The sequence below is a fragment of the Mandrillus leucophaeus genome, unplaced genomic scaffold (assembly GCF_000951045.1).
Source record: "Mandrillus leucophaeus isolate KB7577 unplaced genomic scaffold, Mleu.le_1.0 Scaffold19, whole genome shotgun sequence".
NCBI lineage: Eukaryota > Metazoa > Chordata > Mammalia > Primates > Cercopithecidae > Mandrillus > Mandrillus leucophaeus.
This window is the reverse complement of record NW_012101920.1, coordinates 582473-607455: the sequence shown is the minus strand read 5'-3', so window position 1 is coordinate 607455 and position 24983 is coordinate 582473. Positions and strand designations below refer to the sequence as shown.

General features: G+C 45.9%; 1 protein-coding gene across 1 annotated transcript in view; it reads left to right on the top strand.

Moving 5' to 3' along the window:
- ATP9A (ATPase, class II, type 9A) overlaps positions 1-24983 on the top strand; it is a 141942-nt gene that overhangs the window by 75878 nt on the left and 41081 nt on the right. The window contains exons 12-13 of the mRNA XM_011978174.1: positions 5001-5213; positions 21281-21442. Coding sequence (XP_011833564.1) covers positions 5001-5213; positions 21281-21442 — 375 coding nt within the window. The remainder of the gene's footprint in view (positions 1-5000; positions 5214-21280; positions 21443-24983) is intronic.

Here is a 24983-nt window from a genome sequence, read left to right as displayed (position 1 = left end):
TTTGTCATGGAAGGCCGTCCTGTGCCTTGCAGGAGGTTTGGCAGCACGCTACAGATTCCTATAGCACCCCTGTCCCCTCACAGTTGTGACAACCAACTGTGTGTCCAGACATGACCAAACGAGGGGCAAAATCATCCAAGTTGAGAATGATGGTGGTATATGGGTACATTGAAATTTATTGACTTTGTCTTGCATGATGATGTCTGCTCTAAAACAGTAAACATTGGATTTACTCAGTCACTTAATCAGCCTGTAGCTCAGCTGATTCTTTTGGAGGTAGTAGCTCTGAGCCTGTCTTTGTGATGGTGGCCCTTTGAGGTGAATGAGTCATCAGCTCTGAGCTTTTTTGAGGTGGCAGGTTACGGTTATGACAGAAATTCCTTATCTTTAATAGTGTATTTCTGGCTGGGCACAGTGGCTCACACCTGTAATCCCAGCACTTTGGGAGGCCGAGACAGGAGGTTGGCTTGAGCCTGGGAGTTAGAAAACAGCCTGGGCAATAGAGGGAGATCTTATCTCTACCAAAAAAACAAAAACAAAAACAAAAAGGCTGGGCATAGTGGTGCATGCCTGTGGTCCTGGTATTCAGGAGGCTGAGGTGGGAGGATTACTTGAGTCCAGAGGGTTGAGGCTGTAGTGAGCTGTGATCATGCCATTTCACTCCAGCCTGGGCAACAGAGTGAGACCCTGTCTCAAAAAAAAAAAAAAAAAAAAAAAAAAAGTGTATTTCAATCAACTGCAGCCCATTCCTAATATCCATTAATAGTATGAATGCCCATATGTGGTGAGGTCTTAACTGCATTTGGAAAGAAAATTGGCGTTCCTGGTGACTCAATGTTTAATTTTTGTATTAATCTTTTCTGTAATACAGGCTGGAGTTCTTGTCGGGAAATGGCCCTAGCTGTGGATTACTCATGGGAAAGGGAAGCCTATTTTCCCTGCCTTGGTGTCTCATTTATTGGCTGGGATGCTATAAATGACTTGGGGGCTTTATAGGATCTGAGACACCCACCCAGCGGCCCAAGTCAGGGCCCTTTGTATTTGGAGATCTTAATTCCTCTCCCAGTAGTGACCTGTGCTTGTTCTGAAGTCACTTCTGACCTTGTGTGGAGCTGTTCTGCCCTCCCTCCCTCCATAAGGGGACCAGTGGTTTTTCCCCAGGGCAGAAAGAGTCATAACCTGCCTCTGTGGATGCCACATCTGTTTTTGTTTTCCCCTGGTATTTTTTAAGTAAGAAGAAATGTGTGTAGGTTAAAGGGCCTATGGGGAGGAGGTTAGAGATAAACACTGTACAATGTGAAACTCTTCCATATGGGGAATGTGAGGATGTTTGAAGACCGGACCTAAGACAGGCATCATCCAAACACAGCCCCTGGTCAGTTTCAGTGCCTTAAGGATGTATGTGCATGACCATTTGGTGTGCAGATAAGACTTTATTTGACAATTAAAAGAAGCAGTTTCAGCACCAATGACTATTTCCTCTCCTTCCTGGAACATTTTAGTAGGAAAGGTGGGAAAGTATTAATTTAAGAGAGAAATAAAGATACGTGGGTGGAGGCATTGAACCTGTGGCCTGTGATGTTGGTCAGGCTATCATAGTTGTCTTCCAGTTCATTCATTGTCAGATGGTCCCCTGAGCCACAAGTGAGGCCTTTGTGAACCTCTGACCGTCTGTGGGTCTCTTTTTGCCTTGCTTGGGAGTTGTTTCACCTGGAATACAAAATCCCGTGGCTCTGTGTTATCCCATGTTTGAAATATTAGTGGAAGCGTTTGACTTTTGTAGACATGAGATCAGATTGCTTTACAAAATCCAGAAGTTCATGAAGGATGCCCTCAGTACAGCTTTTCATTTAAACTCGTGGTTACTGAAACTTGCCAACCACAGTAATTACTTTGTCAAAGGTCTTGTTATTGCACCTAATGTTAAATAACGATTTGGTCCAGGTGCTGAGGAATGCGGACAGAAATGAAGACACATGTTCGTGGCTAGAACGTAAATTACAGAATTGAAAAAAAAAAAAGTTATCAATTTAGTCTCTCCAATAGAGAACCTTTTTGTAAATCTTTTCTTTATAATTTTAGAGTTAAATTCTTTATAATTAAAAGCACTCGGCAAATAATGATTCATTTAAACCGGAGTTCTGATTCATTACTCTAATTATTGTTACCATGCAGTGCCCTTTGGCCTGGAAGTGAAACTCGTGTGCTCCTGACACCAGAGGTTAACAGAGCAGGAAGCCAGAGCACTGTGTCCCCACAGTGACCAGAATAATTTAGTAATTGTCTAATTACCTGAGGAGTCTAATGCTACTACTAAAAATAGTATTAAAAAATTAAATGAAAGTCATTTTCTTGTTTCTTGTAACCCATCTGTTCTCTATTTTGGGCAATCGGGTGTCATGGGTGTAAAGTGCGACTCATTTTAAAGGATCAGATCACTTCTCTCCCATTAGATGAATATGTTTTTAATAGAATGTAGAATCTGGTAACTCCATACACATTTCTAGCCTCCATGATTCAGTTAGCTGTGGATTCAATAAGACTGTTGTAGGTTTGTCTAAATCTGTGATGTAAAATCTGAAACTGATGTTGATTTCATAGTTGTTTCTTCTTGAAAGTGAAAAAAAAATTCATGTCAATTGAGGACTCCCCACCACCACCTTGGGAATATTAAGTTATTAATTTGTTTAATTGTTCAGCAAATATCTGTTGCATACCAGACAGAGCCCTGGATACTAGAATACAGTGATGAGTAACTCACTCAGGTGAGCCTTCTGTTTCTGTGGTCTAGTGAGAGGGAACCGTCAGGTAAATAGGCCAATTCAGACAATGAAGAGAGTAACACACGGTGTTGCTGAAACGTGACTTGCAATGGGAAGGCAAGCGGAGTGCCATGAACTGGGGGGCCCAGGGAGAGCCTCTTTGAGGAGGTAAAGTTGAATTGAGGCCTGAATGATGAGACTGAGCAAGCCAGCCCTGCAGCGAGCTGGGGGATGGGGTTCTAGGCAGAGGGCATGGCCAGGGCAGAGGCCTTCAGGCAGGAAGAAGCTTGGCAGTGCCCAAAGAACAGAAAGGCCAGCATGGCTGGAGTGGAGGGAACAGGAGGAAGATGACATGAGGAACAGCTGGAGACGCAGGCAGGTGTTGATCAGATGCGAGGGCATTTGGCTTGTGTTGAACAATGAGCCGTAGATTGTTAAGTGCCTTTCCTTACCACCCCCCGGCTGGCAGTAATCTTAATTTTCATTATATTCTAAAGCAGTAGAACCCTTTCTTCAAAGGAAGCCTAGGTAGGGGCCAGGCACGGTAGCTCACACCTGTAATCCCAGCACTTCGGGAGGCTGAGGTGGGCGGATCGCTTGAGGTCAGGAGTTTGAGACCAGCCTGGCCAACATGGTGAAACCCCGTCTCTACTGAAAATACAAAAGTTAGCAGGGCTTGGTGGCAGGTGCCTGTAATGTCAGCTACTCGGGAGGCTGAGGCAGGAGAATCACTTGAACCCAGGAGGGGGAGATTGCAGTGAGCTGAGATCACGCCACTGCACTCCAGCCTGGGTGACAGAGTGAGACTCATGTCTCAAAAAAAAAGGAAACATAGGTGGCACCTGATGTGTGGCACAGGAACGGAGCTGCAGATGGCGTTTCCCATCCTGCTGCAGTTGGTGGTGCTGAGTGGGTTTCTCAGGATTCCTGGGGCTCAGTGTGGAGCATGGATTGAAAACCTCCTCTAGCTCACTCCTCTCATTGACAGGAAACGCTCAGAGAACAGGCATCGCTTGCTGCAGGTCTCCTAGCTGCTTACCACCCATCCAAGAATAAGGCTCAGCTTTGGTTACCCTTCGGTGCTCTTTTTGCCGTGTTGCTCAAAACCATTTTTCCAAGACTTAACCCATTCCTGGCCCTTCAGAGGCTGAGCTGTGTTGCCAGTTGTAAAGGAAGGGATGGAGAAGGCCAGTGTGTGCCATGGAGCTGCCTCTCAGGCAAGAGCCAGGGTCTAAAGTCAGCCTGCAAGGCAAAATTTGAGCACAGTTACCATTACTCCTGAAAGTCTGGCTTCAGTGGAGGGCCAGGTGCCATTTTGCAGTGAGTCCCATCCAGCCAAGGTTTCCTCCGGCTATTGCTGACGCCTCGCTGGACTGCCCTGGGTTGCTTGTTGTTGATGGTTGTTACTTGCATAGGGTACCCGATGAGGTTGCCTTCTGTTGTAAACCAAGAAGATAGTGAGCTTAAACAATGGTTCTAAGCCGAGGATGATTTTGGCCTCCAGTGGACATTTGGTGACATCTCTTGTCACAACTAGGGGAGTGCTGCTGGCATCCAGCGCATCTGGTGACTGGAGGACAGGGATGCTGCTGAACACCCTATAATGTCCCCCAACATAGGTGTACCCAAGTGGGGAAGCCCTGCTCTGAACTACTGGGATCCCTTTCAGTGCAGTGGGGTCCTCATTCTGTCAGAAGCCCCTGACACCAGAGATCGAGACCATCCTGGCTAACACGGTGAAACCCCATCTCTACTAAAAATACAAAAAATTAGCTGGGCGTGGTGGTGGGCGCCTGTATTCCCAGCTACTGGGGAGGCTGAGGCAGGAGAATGGCATGAACCCGGGAGGTGGAGCTTGCAGTGAGCCAAGATCGTGCCACTGTACTCCATCTTGGGCGACAGAGTGAGACTGTCTCAAAAAGAAAAAAGAAAAAAATAAATAAAAAGCCCCTGACACCACCCAAGGGAAGATAGATTCACTCAGTCTGCAGGTAGAATCATTTTCGTTCATTAAATTGTAATTTTTTCCTCTGTTTATTTTTTATTTTTTTTGCCAAGCATAAATGACAAACCCTGAAAATTGCATGTCATTTATTTGCAATATCATCGTAGATATACCTAAGAGTTCTGTGTGTTGGAACAGTAGAAGAAAAGCAATAGCTGCACGGCTGTTCTTCCACACTCTCCAAATCATTCCTGCCTCTGGTCATCTTCTTTATTCATTTCTCCTTCCTGTAGCAATCCCAGGACCCACCTGCTCAGAAGGGCCCGACGCTCACCACCAAAGTCCGGCGGACCATGAGTAGCCGCGTGCACGAAGCCGTGAAGGCCATCGCGCTCTGCCACAACGTGACTCCTGTGTACGAGTCCAATGGTGTGACCGACCAGGCTGAGGCCGAGAAGCAGTACGAAGACTCCTGCCGCGTGTACCAGGCATCCAGCCCCGATGAGGTAAACCTGGGCAGGTGTGGCAAGGCCTGGGGAGGCCCTGCTTGTTTTCTCTGTGCTGGAATTAGGCGTTTTCTAAGGAAACCATGTGTCAGGGCAGACAGGAGCCAGGATGGTGCGGGGCTGCTGGGAGACACATTTTCAAATACAAGAAAGAACTGCTCTTCCTCTAAAAACAATAGCCTTGGACTTGAGGTATAGCCTGAATTAGGAAAGTTAGAGATTTTGTTTTGTAACTCAGAAGGCCAGCATAACAGGGGCACAAGGTCCCATTTAAACCACATTCTTTAAAAAAGATGTAAATAATTAAGATCTTAATTAAGATAAACACATTCCTTACAATCTACCCATTTAAAGTATGACTTTTTTATTTTATTTTTTTTTCCGCGATACAGTTTCACTCTGTTGCCCAGGCTGGAGTGCAGTGGCATGATCTCGGCCCACTGCAACCTCTGCCTCCGGGGTTCAAGCGATTCTCCTGCCTCAGCCTCCTGAGTAGCTGGAATTACAGGCACCCACCACCTCACCTGGCTAATTTTTTGTATTTTTAATAGAGGTGGGGTTTCACCATGTTGGCCAGGCTGGTCTCGAACTCCTGACCTCAGTTGATCCACTTGCCTTGGCCTCCCAAAGTGTTGGGATTACAGGCGTGAGCCACTGTGTTGGTCAGTATGTCTTCTTAGTATAGTTAGTATATTTGGGGATTTTTAAAAATTTTTTTTACAACCATCATCACAATCAAATTAGGATATTTTTATCACCACAAAGGAAATTCTATACCCACTTTCCTGCTGTACCCCCTTCTCTTCCTCATTCCTCCAGCCCTAAAGCACCCACTAATCTACTTTCTACCTCTATAGATTTGCCTGTGACAGACACTCCAAATAACTGGAACCATACAATAGGTGGCCTTTTGTGATCGGCCTCTTTTACTTAGTGTAATGTTTTCAAGATTCATCTGTGCATATTCATGCATCAATGCTTCATTCCTTTTTATAACTGAATAATAATCTGTTTATGGCTATATTACATTTTATTTATCCGTTCATCAATTAATGCATGTTTGGGTTTTTTTTGGTCTATTATGGATAACACTGCTATGAACAATTGTGTACAAGTATTTGAGTGGGTGTAGATTTCTGTTTCTCTTGGGTATATACCTAGAAGTGGGTTGGCAGCGTCCTATGGTGACTCTATAGTTAACCTTTTGAGGATCTGTTTTCTAAAAGTGGCTGCACTGTTCTGTGGATCTACCAGCAACGTATGACAGTTTCCATTTCTCCACATCTTGGTCAATACTTGTTACTGTCAGTTCTTTGGATTCTGGACATCCTGGTCAGTGTGGAGCGGTATCTCATTGTGGTTTTGATTTGTGTTTTCCTGATGGCTCCTAGTGTTGAACATCTTTTCATGTACTTATTGGCCATTTATATATCTTCTTTGGAAAAATGTCTATCCATATCCTTTACCCATTTTTACTTGGTCTATTTGTCTTTTTGTTGAGGTGTTGTTTGTTTGTTTGTTTGTTTTTGTTTTGCTCTGTCGCCCAGGCTGAGTGCAGTGGCACGATCTTCCCGGCTCTGTCTCCCAGAGTGCTGGGATTTTAGGCGTGAGCCACAGCACCTGGCCACCTTTCAATATCTTAATTTACTTTTTAAAATGTGAATTTTCCTATAGGTATAGTTTGTATCCTCCTTTTTTCACTTACTATTTTATCATTTCTGTTTCCAACCATCTTGAATATTATTAAAAACATTCTTTAAGAATTGCTACCTGTACATGTGCCCATTATAATATCTTAACTATTCTCATAATTGGAACTTCTCATATTGTAGGAACTTAGGTTATTCCTAATTTTTAGCAATGATATTTATAAGTATTTTGCAATGAACATCCTTAAACCTTCTAATTCTAGAAGTGGCGTGATTGGGTTTGTGAATTCAAGAGATACTTTTGAGTAGACTAACACTGCGAGGACAGTGCTGAACAAGACAGCAGCCCCAGGCCCCTGGGGAGGAGGCTTGTGTGACACAGTATATAGCGTGTGACTCACTCCTGGGATCCAGCTCCACACTTGGGCAGTTACTTAGGCTTGCTGTGCCTCCAGATCTGTGCCATGGAACCCCCACAGTTGTGAGGCCCTGAGTAGGCAGTCATATATCTTGTGGGTCAAAATGAATGAATTTTTTTTTTTTTCTTTTGAGGCGGAGTCTCGCTCTGTCACCCAGGCTGGAGTGCAGTGGCCGAATCTCAGCTCACTGCAAGCTCTGCCTCCCGGGTTTACGCCATTCTCCTGCCTCAGCCTCCGGAGTAGCTGGAACTACAGGCGCCTGCCACTTAACCCAGCTAGTTTTTTTGTATTTTTTTTTAGTAGAGACGGGGTTTCACGGTGTTAGCCAGGATGGTCTCCATCTCCTGACCTCATGATCAGCCCGTCTCGGCCTCCCAAAGTGCTGGGATTACAGGCTTGAGCCACCGCGCCCAGCCAAGTATTTTTTTTTAGAGATGGGGTCTCACTATGTTGCCCAGGCTGGAGTAGTACAGCGGCTCTTGACAGTTGCGATCGTGGTTCACTGTAGCCTTGAACTCCTGGGTACAAGCCATCCTCCCACCTCAGCCTCCTAAGTAGTCAGGACTATAGGCATGCGCCACCATGACCGGCTTTAAATGAGTGTAAGGCTCATGGTAACTATGGCCAGAGTGCTTCCCAGAATTTTTTTTTTTTTTTAACCATTTAACTCTTCTACCAACATTGGGAGGAATCCCAATTATTTTTAAAATTCATTTTAGGAAGAATGGGGCTCCTAAAGTTCCGGACTAATTTGCAAGTATCGGTGAGCCTGCGGTTCCCGGCAGTTGGGGGATGGCACAATGAAAATCTTTTCCAAAGTTCACAAATGAAATAACACTTGAGTGTCACCTTCCCTGTCCCGGTGCTGCTTTCTCCCTTTTTTAGGTGGCGGGATTTGTCACCTGGGAGACTCCTCCTTCCAGTCTGCAGGGTGTTTGTGGAACAGCTCAAGCTATAAAACCCAGTTCATCTGTGACTGTTGACATTTGAACCAGGCTTTTTAGGAGTGAAAAATGTTGCACCCCCTGGCCAGCTTCTGAGGTGGGAATTGTGTGCAGAAAGACAGAGGGGGAGGGAGGGTAGATTTGGGTGATCGTCCTAATCTACTTGGACATGTGCCGTAGTAAGTGACCAGGTTTGTCATCGTTTCTTCTTTCTGTGGCTTGGCAGGTTTAGTCTGTTTTTCCCTTTGGGAATGATACTGTGGGATAACGATGTCAGAGAGGGCCATATTTTTGGTAGCTATGGACTGGGAACCAGTAACCTGTGGGTATTTGATGGAATTCAAATTTATTTTATTTTATTTGAGCTCCTGACCTCAGTGATCCTTCGGCCTCCCAAAGTGCTAGGAATACAGGCATGAGCCACCATGCCAAGCCTTTTTTTTTTTTTCTTGCTCTGTCACCCAGGTTGGAGTGCAGTGGTGTGATCTCGGCTCACTGCAGCCTCCACCTTCTGGGTTCAAACGATTCTCGTACCTCAGCTTCCCAAAGTAGCTGGGATTACAGACATGCGTCACCATTCCTGGCTAATTTTTGTATTTTTAGTAGAGACAGGGTTTTCACCATGTTGGCCAGGCTGGTCTCAAACTCCTGACCTTAAGCGATCTACCTGCCTTGGCCTCCTAAAGTACTGGGATTACAGGCGTAACCATCGTGCCTGGCAGAATTCAAATTTGAGCAAGCTCCAGATGCTGACGATCTGAGAAGCAAGTCCTGCCCGAGGCCCCTGATGCTCATGTCGGCATCTCTGGAGGCTTTAATGCCTGTCGCCCGCTCCTCTGTTCCCACTGGACTTGGATGTATTTGTTTTAGGGCTGTGCAAAGATTTTTCCGTGAGGGTAAATCTGTCATGGAATGCTTTGTGCTTCTCGGCCCCTTTTTCTCATGGTACTTTCTCTCTTCCGTGGATGAATTGTACTTGAGTTCAGATTTGTCTTGTTCTAAGATTCTGAATCATGATTGAGATTAAAAAAAGAACTACTTTTCCTTTGGTCTTTGGTGTCTTCAGAGGCTAGTGTTACCTTTTTGCTGTGTGTGTGTGGTTTTTTTTTTTTTTTTGATACGGAGACTTGCTCTGTCGCCAAGTCTGGACTGCAGTGGTGCGATCTCAGCTCACTGCAAGCTCCGCCTTCCAGGTTCATGCCATTCTCCTGCCTCAGCCTCCCCAGTAGCTGGGACTACAGGCGCCCGCCACCTCGCCCGGCTAATTTTTTTGTATTTTTAGTAGAGATGGGGTTTAACTGTTTTAGCCAGGATGGTCTCGATTTCCTGACCTCATGATCCGCCCACCTTGGCCTCATAAAGTGCTGGGATTACAGGCGTGAGCCCTTGCGCCCGGTGTTGCGTGTATGTGTGTTTTTTGTTTGTTTTTTAACAACTTTGATTATTTTGCATTGCATAGTTATTTTATGGCTATAGCAGAACACTTGAATGCATTATCAGAAAAGTAAAAAGTAACCCATAATCTTACTAAAGATATAGTCGTTGTTAATGTCCTCCTGATCAGCCTTCTAAACTACTGCCAAATACAAATAGGTTTATCTGACTAAATGCCTCATGAGGCTCAAAGGAGGCTAAATCTAGTTTAAGTGAAATCTTTCAGAAAGTCATACTGTTTCCCTGTAGGATTCCACATAGACTTGGCTGGCTCTAGAATCGTGCCTTTGAAATTCAATATCAATAAAACATTGCTAGTCTAGGCAAGGTCAGTTTATGGAAGATGTATAGAAACCAGTATGCATTTTACTTGGGAGCTGCTGGAGTAATTTCTACCAGTTGGCGTAGGATTCATTTCCTGTAACAGAAAGCAGGATTTCCTAAATTGGTTTCCTGTGTACATTCCAGTTTGGGGACCTTGAAGTGTCTTTATTCAGCTATTGATTACAGCCTGGGGGCGCTGGGCCCTCCCTGCCACCGTACAGTAACTCACCAGGGAAATGAAATGGATACAGTCGGACCCGGAGGAGCACTGCTCAGACGCTGGAGCCAGCCGGCCTCGGCCCTGACAACATCCCACCATTTCCAGGATGTTCCACAGCGTTGAGAGTGGGGGGTGGGGGTGGGGGGTGGTGGAGAGTGGGAGTGGGGGCCGTGGTGATAATGCAACTTTCGAAGCCTTTGTTTCTTGGTGTGAGCCAGGAGGTGCTGTCCTGCAAGCAGCTAGGATCAGCTCTGTCCATGGCTCATTCACTTGTCTTTTCCATGAATTCTTTCATATTAAAAAAAATTTTTTTTTTTTGGCCGGGTGCTTTTGAGACAGTCTCACTCTGTCATCCAGGCTGGAGTGCAGTGGTGTGATCTTGGCTCACTACAATCTCCACCTCCCGGGTTCAAACCATTCTCCTGCCTCAGCCTCCTAAGTAGCTGGGACTACAGGCACCCACCACCATGCCTGACTAATTTTTGTATTTTTAGTAGAGACAGGGTTTCACCATGTTGGCCAGGCTGGTCTCAAACTCCTAACCTCAAATGATCCACCCACCTTGGCCTCCCAAAGTGCTAGGATTGTAAGTGTCAGCCACCACGCCTGGCCAAAAAAGCTTTTAAAATCACAAGTACTAATGTCTTCACTACAGAAAAGGGAGGAATTAGAGAATCAAAAAGAAGATAAAAAATAACTTGTGATTTTTACCACCTGGCTTTAACTACTACTGTTTATGTTCTGGTATAGATTTTCTCAGACTCCTTCTAAATACATGCATATTTAAATATATATATTTTTTATTTTATTTTATGTGTATTTATATAATATGTAAGACATGCACATTTATATTTATATAATATGTAAATGTTTACATATTATATAAATATATGTTATGTAAACAAATATATATTATGTAAACTATATTATATAAATATATAATGTAAATAAATATAATTTAAATAAATATTGACATAATATATAAAATAATATTTACTTTGTGTGTGTGTGTGTGTGTGTGTATATATATATAGAGAGAGGACCAGTACAGAATCATGCTGTAGTACGTATAATTGAACAGGAAGGAGGGTGAATTAAGTAACGTCCTTTAGAAAGTCACATGGCTTTCTGAGATTCCACCACTGCACTTGAGCCTGGGCAACAGGGCGAGACTGTCTCAAAAAAATAAACTAAAAGAAAGTCATATGACTTTCACATTTCTTTGGACTTATGCTTGTGTGCAGGCATTTGTGTGTGTGTGTGTGTGTGTGTGATGTATTTGCCCATGTACCGTATGAGTATGTGTGTGCACATGGATGCACATGTGTGTGTATGAATGAAAGCTGCTTGCCGTATTTCACCCTGCGTTGAATAGCTGAATAATTCCAGAGCAATGCATCAGCAGCGCGAGGTAACATGCAGAGTATCTGCGTGGCTAGCACATGCTCGTGGCACTGAGTGAGAAGCCCGTCTCTCTCCTTCCCTGACTTCCATTCTCCCAGGCTTCTTCCTGTGAGGCACCCACTGTTATTAATATCTGAGTATCCTTGCAGAGATAATTATTTGCATGTATTAGAATGACCCGCACCCTTCATTAAAAAAAAAATATATGTATATATATATTTTTTGAGACGGATTCTCGCTCTGTCACCCAGGCTGGAGTGCAGTGGCGTGATCTTGGCTCACTGCAACCTCCCCCTCCTGGGTTCAAGTGATTCTCCTGCCTTGGCCTCCCAAGCAGCTGGGACTACAGGTGCATGCCACCATACCCAGCTAATTTTTGTATTTTTAGTATAGATGGGGTTTCACCATATTGGCCGGGCTGGTCTCAAACTCCTGACCTTGTGACCCACCCACCTCAGCCTACATCTACATCTGCAAAATGCTTCCCTCTTTTCTCATCTGGGGAAGCTTCCGAGTTTGGTGAAAATAAGCCTTTTTCTACCAGACCCTGACAACCTACCTTCTGAGTATCTTGCCTTTACTGCCTACCTCATTCGGATTCATCCCTTAGAAAGGAAAATTAAAATGAGCATGTTTCACGTAACAACTTCCAGTTCCATCCATGTTGCTGCAAGTGACAGAATTTGTTTCTTTTTTAGTGTGTTTTACTTATTTTTCTGAGATAGGATCTTGCTGTATTGTCCAGGCTGGAATATAGTGGTGCAATCTTGGCTCACTGAAGCCTCGATCTCCTGGCCTCAAGCAGTCCTCTCGCCTCAGCCTCCCAAGTAGCTGGGATGAGAGGCGCATGCCACCAGACCTGGATAATTTTTGTATTTTATTGTAGCAATGGGGGTCTTGCTATGTTGCCCAGGCCAATCTCAAACTCCAGAACTCAAGCAGTTGTCCTGCCTCAGCCTCCCAGAGTGCTGGGATTATAGGCTTAAGCACTGCACTGGGCCAATAAGAGGATTTTTAATGGCTATACAATATTCTTCTGCCTACGTACACCACAGATTGTTTGTTCTGTCTCCCAAGCTTACCATTTAGGAGGTTTCCCACTTTTGGTTATCGTAAATCATGCCAGGATGCGTTGCCTTCCAGGTTCTCTCTGCACATCTGTGACCATGTGTGTGAAAGGTCCTAGTTGTCTCCTTTTGCGTCGTCTTGACCTTGTTGCTGAATGTGAGTGTAAAAACTGCCAGGGAGCTCAAGTACATGGCGCCGGAGAGGGCAGGCAATCTCGTGGTCCTTCTGCAGCTACGAGGTCGGTTGGTTTGTTTTTTTATGAGCACATTCTTGGTGAACCATAAGATGTATGCAGTTCCCCTCAATGCCTGGGCATAGTCTGAGCCTCAGCCTCAGGTCCAGACAATGACAGCATTCAGACGTGTACCCGAATGAGCTCGGAGTGTGAAGCAGAAAGATTTAGGAGGGTGCTGGAGTTTTACCACCACGTTGCCATGACCTTGGACCCAAGGGGTAAGGTCAAAGGACAGAGGTCAGGAACTGTAGGGGACCTCCTCCATCCGTGTTATTGATTAACCACCGAAGGATTGTGGTTGTTCAGAGGAAGACAGTGGGGGCTGTTTGAGCAGGGCTGGACAGTGTTGTACAGACACTGTAGGAAACTGTCAGATGTGCCTCCCTTGGTGTTAGCTTATCCCTGGGCCATCGAGGCAAAAGCTCTGTACCGTGTGGTATTAGTGTTGGCTCAGAATGGAGTTAATAAATAGTCATTACTTTTTTTTCTTTTCCTTTTTCTTTTTTGAGGCAGAGTCTTGCTCTGTCACCCAGGCTGGAGTGCAGTGGCGCAATCTTGGCTCGCTGCAACCTCCACCTCCTGGGTTCCAGCGATTCTCCTGCCTCAACCTCCAGGGTAGCTGGGACTACAGGCACACGCCACCATGCACGGATAATTTTGTATTTTTTATTTATTTGTTTGTTTTGAGGTGAAGTCTCACTCTGTTGCCCAGGCTGGAGTGTAGTGCCACAATCTCAGCTCATTGCAACCTCCGCCTCCCGGCTTTAAGTGAGTCTTCTGTCTTAGCCTCCCCAGTAGCTGGGATTACAGGCATGTGCCACTATGCCTGGCTACTTTTTTGTATTTTTAGTAGAGACGGAGTTTCACCATGTTGGACAGGCTGGTCTTGAACTCCTGACCTCAAGTGATCCACCCTCCTTGGCCCCACAAAGTGCTGGGATTACAGGCGTGAGCCACGGTGCCCGGCCCATAAATAGTCATTTCTTAATGATCACATTTTAGGAAGATGATGCTGTTCTTTCTTCTTAAGTATTTATTTTTATCAGAGTCAAGTGATAGGAAGTTCAGTTTCAAGTAGAAGACATTTGGATCAAAAAGTGACTATTTATTTATTTATTTGAGACAGAGTCTTGCTCTGTTGCCCAGGCTGGAGTGCGGTAGTATGATCTCAGCTCACTGCAACCTCCGCCTCCCGGGTTCAAGCAATTCCACTGCCTCAGCCTCCTGAGTAGCTGGGATTACAGGCGCCCACCACCACGCCCAGCTAATGTTTTGTACTTTTTTTAGTAGAGATGGATTTTCACTATGTTGGCCAGGCTCGTCTTGAACTCCAGACCCCAGGTGATCCACCCACCTCAGCCTCCCAAGGTGTTGGGATTCCAGGCGTGAGCCACTGCGTCCAGCAAGAAGTGACCTTTTATGCAACTGTCTCTTCCGCGGATTCCTGGCGGGCTGTCTTTTGTTTGTTTCATGCTGTGTTAAAAAAAAAAAAATTGAAGCAGTATTTAAAAATCACTTGATTTTATATAAAAATTAGCTTTTCTCAAGAAAGATCAGGTCTGGAAATAGTGGGCCCAACTTCTACCTGGCAATGGTTGGCCAGGCTGGGCAGCTGCTACCTCAGTTTTCTTCTGACCCCTACATGGCTCTGCTCCTCTCCCAACCCCTGTCGTCATTTGAATCTGCAACCACTGTCTGGTGCATTTGAATGTATTTTCTTATTGAGTGAAGAAAACCGTGTGTCTTTGGATAGATTTATAATTTTGAAAGGCTGGATTAGGGCTGACCGGTGACTCTTTGTGAGCTTGAGTATTTATCTTATTGAATGCCACCAAATAACCCCTTTTATCAGATGTCGCATTCCCGCCTCTTATTGTACGTGCTCTGATGATTGGTGTGTATCCTGCTTTTGACAAGAATTCAAGGCTACTGAGCGTGATCTGGCTTATTTCCCAAGCACAGCATCCCAGGTACAAAGAGGAAACTTTAAGAACTTGTCACAGGTGGTTTATTGCTGACCAAGAAATGATGAAAAAGCCCTTTCACGGATGGCTTCTAGCATGAGTTCCTCAGATGGGCATTTGAGGAAGGGAAAGGTGTGGGCCCTGCCCCTTTGATTTCTTTTCACCCAAAGCAGAAAACATAACAGACTCCTGAGACGAGATCCCCTTCCCGCCCTTTCTACCTTTCCAGCAGTTTATCCAGTTCATGTCTAATTTATCTGTTCATTCATCCACCTTAACGAGGCTGCGTTTTCTGCTGCTGGCCTGACCTGCCGTTACTGAGACCCTAACTCAGGCTCTTAACAGCAGTGAGACCCACGCCCCTGAAATCCTCTATCTTGTGTGATAAGGGGTGATTTCTTTGAACAGAAGCCCGGAACTGCCAGAATGTTAAGTAACCTTGTTGCATATCACTTTATTTTGGGAGGGAATGCAGTTAGCTCAGCTCACTCCCTAGATGTTTGTCTGGCCCACAATTGAGAGGTGTTGGTGAGTACCCCACTTCTAGACTGGTCTTCCCTGAGTAGGACTCTGGGGGATGTTATGTGTTCTGTTAGCAAGTAGCTTTAAATTAACACTGATTTAAGCTAAATGGAGGAGAGTGGAAGGGGAGAAGGAAGGACTCCTGCAGGGCTCAGATCCTGTTGGAATCAGCTCCCAAAGAGACTGAGAACGTTCTTGTTTTGTTTTGTTTTGTTTTTGAGACAGAGTCTTTCTCTGTCGCCCAGGATGGAATGCAGTGGTGCAGTCTCTGCTCTCTGCAACCTCCGCCTCCCGGGTTCAAGCAATTCTCCTGCCTCAGCCGCCCGAGTAGCTGGGATTACAGGCACCCGCCATCATGCCTGGCTAATTTTTGTATTTTTATAGAGATGGGGTTTCACTATGTTGACCAGGCTGGTCTTGAACTCCTGACCTCAGGTGATCCTCCTGCCTCGGCCTCCCAAAGTGCTGGGATTACAGACATGAGCTGCTGTGCCTGGCTGGTGTGATTTTATATATGCGAATCATTACTGATTTGTTAATTTTAAACTTTGGAAGACAATTGTTAGCCGACAAAACAGGGCTGTATTGAAAGTTAGAGCATCTTAGTCTGTTTGGCCTGCTACAACAAAATACCATCAACTGGGTATCTTATAAACAACAGAAGTTATTTCTCCTGGTCCTGGAGGCTGGGAAGTCCTGTATCAGCATACTGGCAGATTGGGTGTCTAGTGCGGGCCTGTTTCCTGGCTGATAAAAGGCCCTCTTTTCACTCCGTCTCTCGTGGCAGAAGGAGCGAGGGAACTCTCTGGGGTTCCTCATGGAGGAACCCCACCCCCATGACTTAATCACCTCCCAAAGGCCCCATCTCCAACTGCTATCACATTGGGGATTAGGTTTCAACATATGAATTTTACAGGACATAAACATTGTCTGTAGCACAGCCATTGAATTAAACAAATAACTAAGTGAATGAGTTTTCAAAGACTTAGGCAGACCAGTAGCCAAAGAAACTAAAAAAACACACACAGAAAAACAGAAAAACCCGCTACTTGATTGGTCCTTTCTTTGACAGTTAGAGGTCAGTATGATAGTTTCTTCCACCGGTCAAAGCTCAAAGCTAGTTAGTGCTGGCTGATTCATTAGGCTTGAACTTAAATAAGGTAGAGTCTTGAAAAATAATTTCTTGCTAATGTAAATTTAGTTAATAGAAGCAACAGAAACTGAATTCAGTATCTGAGCAGAGTACACTAAGGATGCATGAAGATACATTTTCAGAGCTGGAGCAGAAATGAGAAATCGTCATCTGCTTCAAGATCTTTATTTTGCGGAGGCCTGTGGGGGCTGGGGGCAGAGCAGGGACTGGAACCCCAGTTTTGAGCTCCAGCTTAATTTCTTCTTCAGGGTATAGCAGGTCAGCCAAGATGACATCCAGGGGTTCCAGAGAAAGAAAGGACTGGGGGTGGACAGCTGCATACCTTTGCTTGTGGCTTCTGCAGAGCTCTCTTGGTAAAAGGAACGGGAACTCCAGAGGAGCCTCAGGTGTTTTTTTTTTTTTTTTTGAGACAGAGTCTCACTCTGTCACTCAGGTTTGAATGCATGGCATGGTCTCAGCTTACTGTAGCCTCTGCCTCCCAGGCTCAATCAATCTTCCCATCTCAGCCTCTCCAGTAGCTGGGACTACAGGTGCGTGCCACCATCCTTGGCTAGTTTTTTAATCTTTGTAAAGACGAGGTCTTCTTCCCAGGCTGGTCTTGAACTCCTGGGCTCAAACGATCTTCCCACCTCAGCCTGCCAAAGTGCTGAGATTATAGGTGTGAGCAATTGCGCCCAGCAGGAATCCTGATTAAACAGACATACAGGAGGCAGCTGGGCTGCTACAGGATTCCCTGAAAATGGACTCTTTACCTTCCACCATCCTCAGTGAAAAAGCAATTACCATGAACTATTTAAGGCATGCGGAAAGTTAGACTTACCTACCACTAGGCTTGAAGATAACCAAACATAGAGCCGGGCGCCGTGGCTCACGCCTGTAATCTCAGCACTTTTGGGAGGCTGAGGTGGGTGAATCACCTGAGATCAGGAGTTCGAGACCAGCCTGGCCAACATAGTGAAACCCCCATCCTACTAAAAAAGAAATACAAAAAATTAGCTGGGTGTGGTGGCAGGCGCCTGTAATCCCAGCTACTAGGGAGGCTGAGGCAGGAGAATCACTTGAACCCGGGAGGCAGAGGTTGCAGTGAGCCGAGGTCACGCCATTGCACTCCAGCCTGGGTGACAAGAGTGAAACTCCATTTCAAAAAAACAAACAAAAAAAAGATAACCAGACACTTCTAGTGGAGATGATGCCTCCCAAGTACCCCTCTCCCTATCATCTACCCACCTACCCACAGCCCCTGTCAACTCCCTCCTCAAAGCTGCCTCCGCTTCTCCCTCTAAAGATTAAGCTTTATGAGAGGAAAGTGGGAGAGCCTTCCTTTGCTTTCTTGGGTTTTTGTAGACACTGTACCTTTGGACTTGATTGGGAATAAAGTGACAGCTTGTTTGGCATTGAAATTGGAAGCCCTCCTGTATTCCTTTCCTGTTATTGCTGTACCAGATTATTGTGCATCTGTTTTTTGTTTTGTTTGTTTTGTTTTCGTGATGGAGTCTCACTGTGTCGCTCAGGCTGGAGTGCAGTGGTGCAATCTCGGCTCATTGCAACCACCACCTCCGGGGTTCAAGCAGTTCTCCTGTGTCAGCTTCCCAGGTAGCTGGGATTACAGGTGCCTGCCACCACATCCACCTAATTTGTGTAATTTTAACAGAGATGGGATTTCACCATGCTGGCCAGATTGGTCTCGAACTCCTGACCTCAAATGATCCACCTGCTTCAACCTCCCAAAGTGCTGTGATTACAGCCGTGAGCCACCGCACTGGCCAGCATCTGTTTTAAAATGAAACAAATAGATTTTCTTACAGTTCTATAGATCAGGGGTGGACATGGGATGAGGGTTTCACCGAGACAGGATCAAGGTCGCTTGATGACCATTGCTGCGTTGCTGCTGAGGCTCTAGGGGAGAATCTGTTGCTTTGCCTTTTCTAGCCCCTTGATGCTGCCCACATTCTTTGGTATATGGCCCCTTCCTTCATTCTCAAAGTCTGCATGATCATGTCTCTCTGACTCTTCTTCTGTTCGTGAGTCTCTCTCTGGTTGTAACCAGGAGCAGTTCCCTTTTGAGGACTCATGTGACTTATCAGGTCTACCTGGATGGTCTGGGATAAGCTCCGCCTATTAAGGTCCTTACGCTGAATCCCATCTGCAAAGTTCCTTTTGCCATGTCAGGTCACATTCTCAGGTTCCGGGGATTAGGACGTGGGTCTCTTTGGGAGCCATTATTCTGTCTGCCACACCTCCTGTCAACTTTCTAGTGGGTGATAGCAGGTTGGGGTGGTCCCCAACTGAAGACGTACTGATGTGCACACACCCTGACTTAGGCCCCTGTGATTCAAGAAGGGGCATCTGATGAACTGGGGTGGTACTACTGTCCCTTGCGCCTCTTACTGAGGTCAGCTAGACCTAGGAGCAGATCCTGTTCCAGCCTGTCACAGCTGCCAGCCAAGAGCAGCTCACCAGGCCTCTGCTGTCCCGGAAGTAAGCATGATGAGCCTGTCATCCAGCTCGGCAGGCACATGCAGGCCCTTCATACTGTTCATGCTTCCCCATGCCCATCAGGGCCACCCTCCTGTGGCAGCAGGGGTGAAGGGCAAGCAGGGGCGGGGTCTCTGGCTCCTCCCTGCCTCTCCTCTTTCCCCATATTTTCTTCCCTTTCCCACTCTATTTCATTTTAATTCCTGGAGACCCTAGGCTAGATCCATCCGCAGACATGTTTTCTTCATGAGCTTTTAGAACATGAGAATTCGTTGCTTACATTTATTTTATTATTACTTCTTTGAGACAGGGTCTTACACCATTATGGCTCACTGTAGCCTCCACCTCCCAGGATCATGACCCTTCCACCTCAACCTCTTGAGTAACTGGAACGACAGGCATGCACTGCCGCACCCTAATAATAATTTTTTTTTGAGATACAGTCTCGCTGTGTTGCCCAGGCTGGAGTGCGGTAGTGCGATCTTTACTCACTACAACGTCTACCTTCCAGGTTCAAGAGATTCTCCTCCCTCAGCCTCCTGAGTAGCTGGGATTATAGGCACATGCCATCACCCCCGGCCAATTTTTGTATTTTTAGTAGAGACTAGATTTCACCATGTTGGCGAGGCTGATCTCGAACTCCTGACCTCAGGTGATCTGCCTACCTCAGCTTCCCAAAGTTCTGGGATTACAGGCATGAGCCACCACCCTAATAATTTAAAAAAAATGTTTTTAGACGTGGGGTCTGCCTGTGTTACGTGGGCTTGTCTCGAGCTCCTGGGCTCAAGTGATCCTCCTGTGTCAACCTCCCCAAGTGCTGGGATTAAAAGTGTGAGTCACAGCACCTGGCCAGTTGCGTACAGTTAGGCCGTCTTGAGGAGAAGTCTAGATTTCTGTTTTTTCTTGAGAAACTGGAAGCTCCATCCACCCTGGCCCTCGTCCCTGCAGGGCAGTAACCGTCACCTGTGTGTATAGTGGCAGCAGCCCCTTTGGTTGGGGCTGGCTCCTGCTTGCCACAGCCCCCACTCAGCCCTCTTCGCTATTTGCATCACCACTCTGGCCCCTGTCTTGGAGTTTGCAACCCTCATGCCTTTGACCTTAAGCTGAGCACGTCTGACTGAGGCCATGAGAAGGTTCTGACTCGACACCTGCGTGGTGCCTCCTGAAAGGGAAGAGTGTGTGCTGTGGAACTTTGCACCAGGAGGATCTAGGTGCCAGCCTAGCCTAGCTTTACCACATGCCAGCGCTGTCACCTGGGGCACTTCATTAACTGCTCTGAGCCTCGGTTTCCTCTTCTGTGTGACCTGTGTTCTCCACCTCAGCACTGTTGACATTTGGGGCCAGATCATTCTCTGGTGGGGTCTGTCCTGTGCATTACGGGATGTTTTGTAGCATCTCTGGCCTCTGCCCACTGGATACCAGCATTACCTCCTTCCAGTTGTGACAAGTACAAATTCCCCCAGATGTCGCCGCAGGTCCCCTGGGGGACAGAGTCGCCCAGTTGAGAACCACTGAAGACGCTCCCCCAGTGCAGTGCATGAGACTGAAAGGAGAGTCTGAAGGTGAAGGGCTGTGTCAGTCAGCATTCTCTTCCCTTTTTTGTGGTTTAACTTGTTGCAGAGTCTTCCAGGAGTGATCCATCATTGTGCCAATCACTCTTTTTTTCGGGGGGAGAGGGGGACGGGGACAGAGTCTCACTATGTCAACCAGGCTGGAGTGCGATGGTGTGATCTCAGCTCACTGCATCTCTGCCTCTTGGGTTCAAGCGATTCTCCTGCCTCAGCCTCCTGAGTAGCTGGGATTACAGGCACGTGCCACCACGCTTGGCTAATTTTTGTATTTTTAGTAGAGACAGGGTTTCACCATATTGGCCAGGCTGGTCTGGAACTCCTGACCTCAGGTGATCTGCCCGTCTCAGCGTCCCAAAGTGCTGGGATTCCAGGCCTGAGCCACTGTGCCCGGTTGCAATCACGGTCAATCCTGTGCCGTCTCTTTCCGCCATGCCTCTGGTGTGCAGCCTGCTTTGAACCTAGAAGAGATGAATTGTGCCTTAGAGAGGGGCAGCTTTCAGTGTGAGAGCCCTCACAGACCCAGAGGAACAGACACTGTCATGGGCTAGCACTCGGCGTCCCCAAGGGCAGTGACTGCTGTCATTCCCCTGTCTCTGAGCCCCCTTCCGCCTTTGTGTTCACGGCACAGCCTGTGCACCCGGATTCTCGGCTGTGCATCTGACCTGCGACCCTGTGTTATGTTTAGGTGGCCCTGGTACAGTGGACCGAAAGTGTGGGCTTAACCCTGGTGGGCCGAGACCAGTCTTCCATGCAGCTGAGGACCCCTGGCGACCAGATCCTGAACTTCACCATCCTGCAGATCTTCCCTTTCACCTACGAAAGCAAACGTATGGGCATCATCGTGCGGGTGAGTCATTTTTATTCCTGGCTTAAAGTGGTTAAGAACCCCAGGTGTGCTGCATGTGTCCTTGTGGGTTGACATTCTTTCTAACCCTTTTTACTGTGGTATCTGTCACCCAGACTAACCAGGGAATATCATTCCCTAAGCAGAAGGGAAATTAGTTCATTGATTGGACACACCCCGTAACTCTGATCAGCTTATGGTGTCCGTGGTTCCGGAGTGAAAGTTAAAGAGAACATCCATTGGGGATTTCTTGGTAGTACATCGCTCATTCTCTTTTGTTTAATATTAAATATGGATTTTTTAATTGAGGTGAAATTCACATAATATCATTTTAAAGTGAAAAATTCAGTGGCATTTTGTCCATTAACAGTGTTGCTCAGCCACCACTTCCCTCATGTTTCAAAACATTTTCATCACTCCAAAAGAATACCTTGTGGCCGGGTGCGTTAAAAAATTTTGCCAGTCTGAAGAGTCTGATTTGATTTGATATGTTGTTTTTCTATTTGCTCTTTTAAAATGTTTTAATTTTTAAATTCTTATTAAAAGAATTTATTCATAAGAATCCTCCCACCTTAGCCTCCCGAGTAGCTAGGACTACAGGCTTGCAAAACCATGGCTGACTCATTTTTTAATAGATAACAGGGTTTCACTGTGTTGCTCAGGCTGGTCTCAAACTCCTGGCCTCAAGTGATTCTCCTGCCTGGGACTCCCAAAGTGCTGGAATTATGGGTGTGAGCCACTGTGCCCATCCCTCTATTTTCTCTCTTTACCCATGGAGACCACACTTTCCATCCTGGGGAGCATGGAAAATCTGGTATTCATATGCCACTTGGTCTGGTGGTTCTGAAGCCTGCATGATCATCTGATTTTTCCAAGGGAACTTTAAAAATACAAATTACTTGGTTCAATCCCACACCTATTTTGGAACGGGGTGGTTCTTCACATTATTTAGCTTGGTTGGAGAAGACTCTGCTTCAAATCTTAAGAATCTTTGGAATAAGGCTCTTTCATCTTTTCTGGACTTTTTTCTTTTCTTTTTTTTTTTTTTCTTGACAAATGGGAATCCTCTCCACCCTGATCTACCTAAGTGTTTCATGTCTCATGGAGGAAAGAGATCCTTGCACATGCATTTTCATAGCAGCACAATTTGCGATTGCAAAAATACAGAACCAGCCCAAATACCCATCAGTCAACAAGTGAATAAAGAAACTGTGAGATACATATATATGCATATGAATATGATGAAATACTACTCTGCCATGAAAAGGAATGAATTAGTGGCATTCGCAGCAAACTGGATAATATCTAAGTGAAGTAACTCAGGAGTGGAAAGCCAAATGTCATATGTTCTCACTTATAAGAGGGAGCTAAGTTATGAGGATGCAAAGGCATAAGAATAATATGATGGACTTGGGGAGTCAAGGGGGCTGAAAGGGTGGGAGGAAGGTGAGTGATAAAAAACTACAAGTTGGGTTCAGTATATACTGCTCAGGTGATGGGTGCATGAAAATCTCACATATCATCATTTAAAAACTTATATAACCAAACACCATGCGTTTCCCAAAAACCTATGGAAATAAAAAAAAAATCGAGTGCATTAGGAGAGGTAGAAATTGGTAACGTAGATTGTTGGGCACGTGGCCCTGCCCCCTGCCTGCTGGTAGAGTATTTTCAGCTAAGGCTTGGCTTGTCAACTTCTCCTTCAGCCTTACAGGTTCCTTGACTTCTGACCACCTCTTATAGCATCTCCTCCTTCTTCCATAGCATTCGTCACACTGAAATTCTTGATTTCCTGTGGATTTGCTTGTCACTACCTGTCTTTTCTCCCTGCGGGTGAGAACAGGGGCCAGGATCCTTTTGGTCCTCCCATGTCTCTGGTGCCTAGCTTTCCTGCCTGGCACACGGTAGACTCACAGTCAGTGCCAAAGTGAGCAGGATTCAGCAGTGATTGCCAGTTGTCTTTTTTTTTTTTTTTTAAATGTTAGGGAAGTTATCAAATAAGATACTTAAAATAAAAAGCTCAAATTTTTTTCTCGCCTTCCTAGCTTTTCACCACTCTTCTCCTTGATCATTTACTGTGTAGCTTTAGTGCCATGGGCACCTCTGGGGTAGTAGTAGAAATGGTAATAGCCACTAGCAGCAGTAGTAGTAAGAAGAATGACAGGAATGACAGGTAACTATTTATTTTTTGAGACACAGTTTCACTCTGTCACCCAGGCTGGAGTACAGCGGTACCATCTCAGCTCACTGCAACCTCCGCCTCCCAGGTTCAAGCAATTCTCTTGCCTCAGCCTCCCGAGTAGCTGGGATACAGGCATGTGCCACCAGGCCTGGCTAATTTTTTGTATTATTAGTAGACACGGGGTTTTGCCATGTTGGCAAGGCTTGTCTGGAACTGCTGACCTCAAGCAATCTGTCCACCTTGGCCTCCCAAAGTGTTGGGATTACCCTGCCCAGGTAACATTTAAATGGGGCTTATTGTGTGCCAGAGGCTGTTCTAAGTGATTTACATAAAGTAACTCATTTAATACGTCACCATGTGAGGTAGGTGCCATTAGGACTGATGTTTGGCAGAGGAGAAAATTGAAGTGGAAGGAGGCTCAGAAACCGTCCCAGTTCACACAGCTGGAATTGAGGGGGCTGGGAAACCTGTCCCAGTTCACACAGCTGGAATTGGGGGGCTGGGAAACCTGTCCCAGTTTACACAGCTGGAATTGAGGGGGCTGGGAAACCTATCCCAGTTCACACAGCTGGAATTGGGGGGGCTGGAACTCACTCCAGGCTGCCTGGCTTCCAGCTCCCAGCTCTCTACCCCAGGACTTAGAGGTTAGGGCTGGGGTGTGACGAGAGGGACATTGAAAAGTTCACAAAGGACCCACAGTAATGTTAGGGTAGGATATTAACTACGTGTTGCTTCATAACAGATTACCCCACATTTAGTGGCTTAAAACAGCAATATGATAATCCCCACTTGCCTGCAGGTTCAGTTACCCATGGTCAACTATAGTCTAAAAATATGAAATGGAAAGTTCCAGAAATAATTAATAAGTTTTAAGTTGTGTGTCATTGTGAGTAGTGTGATGAATTTCATGCCATCCTACTCCATCCTCCTGGTCATGAATCATCTCTTGTCTAGTGTACTCACGCCATCTACCTGCCTGCTTGCTAGACACTCAGAAACCTTCAGATTGGCTGTTATGGTATTGCAGTGCTTGTGTTCAAGCAAGCCTTATTTACTTTTATTACAGCATATTATAAGTGTTCTATTTTGTTATAAGTTATTGTCAATTTCTTACTGTGCCTAATTCATAAATTAAACTTTATCATAAGTATGTATGTGTAGGAAAAAACATAATGTATATGGGGTCAGTATTATTTATGGTCTTAGACATCCACTGGGGTCTTTCTTACAGGGAAATGCATTCCCTCACTCCAGAAAATGTATTTCCCTGGAATAAGGAAGTTCCTCCCCTCCTCTCTCCCCTCTCCCATCCCCTCCTCTCTCCCCTCTCCCATCCCCTCCTCTCTCCCCTCTCCCATCCCC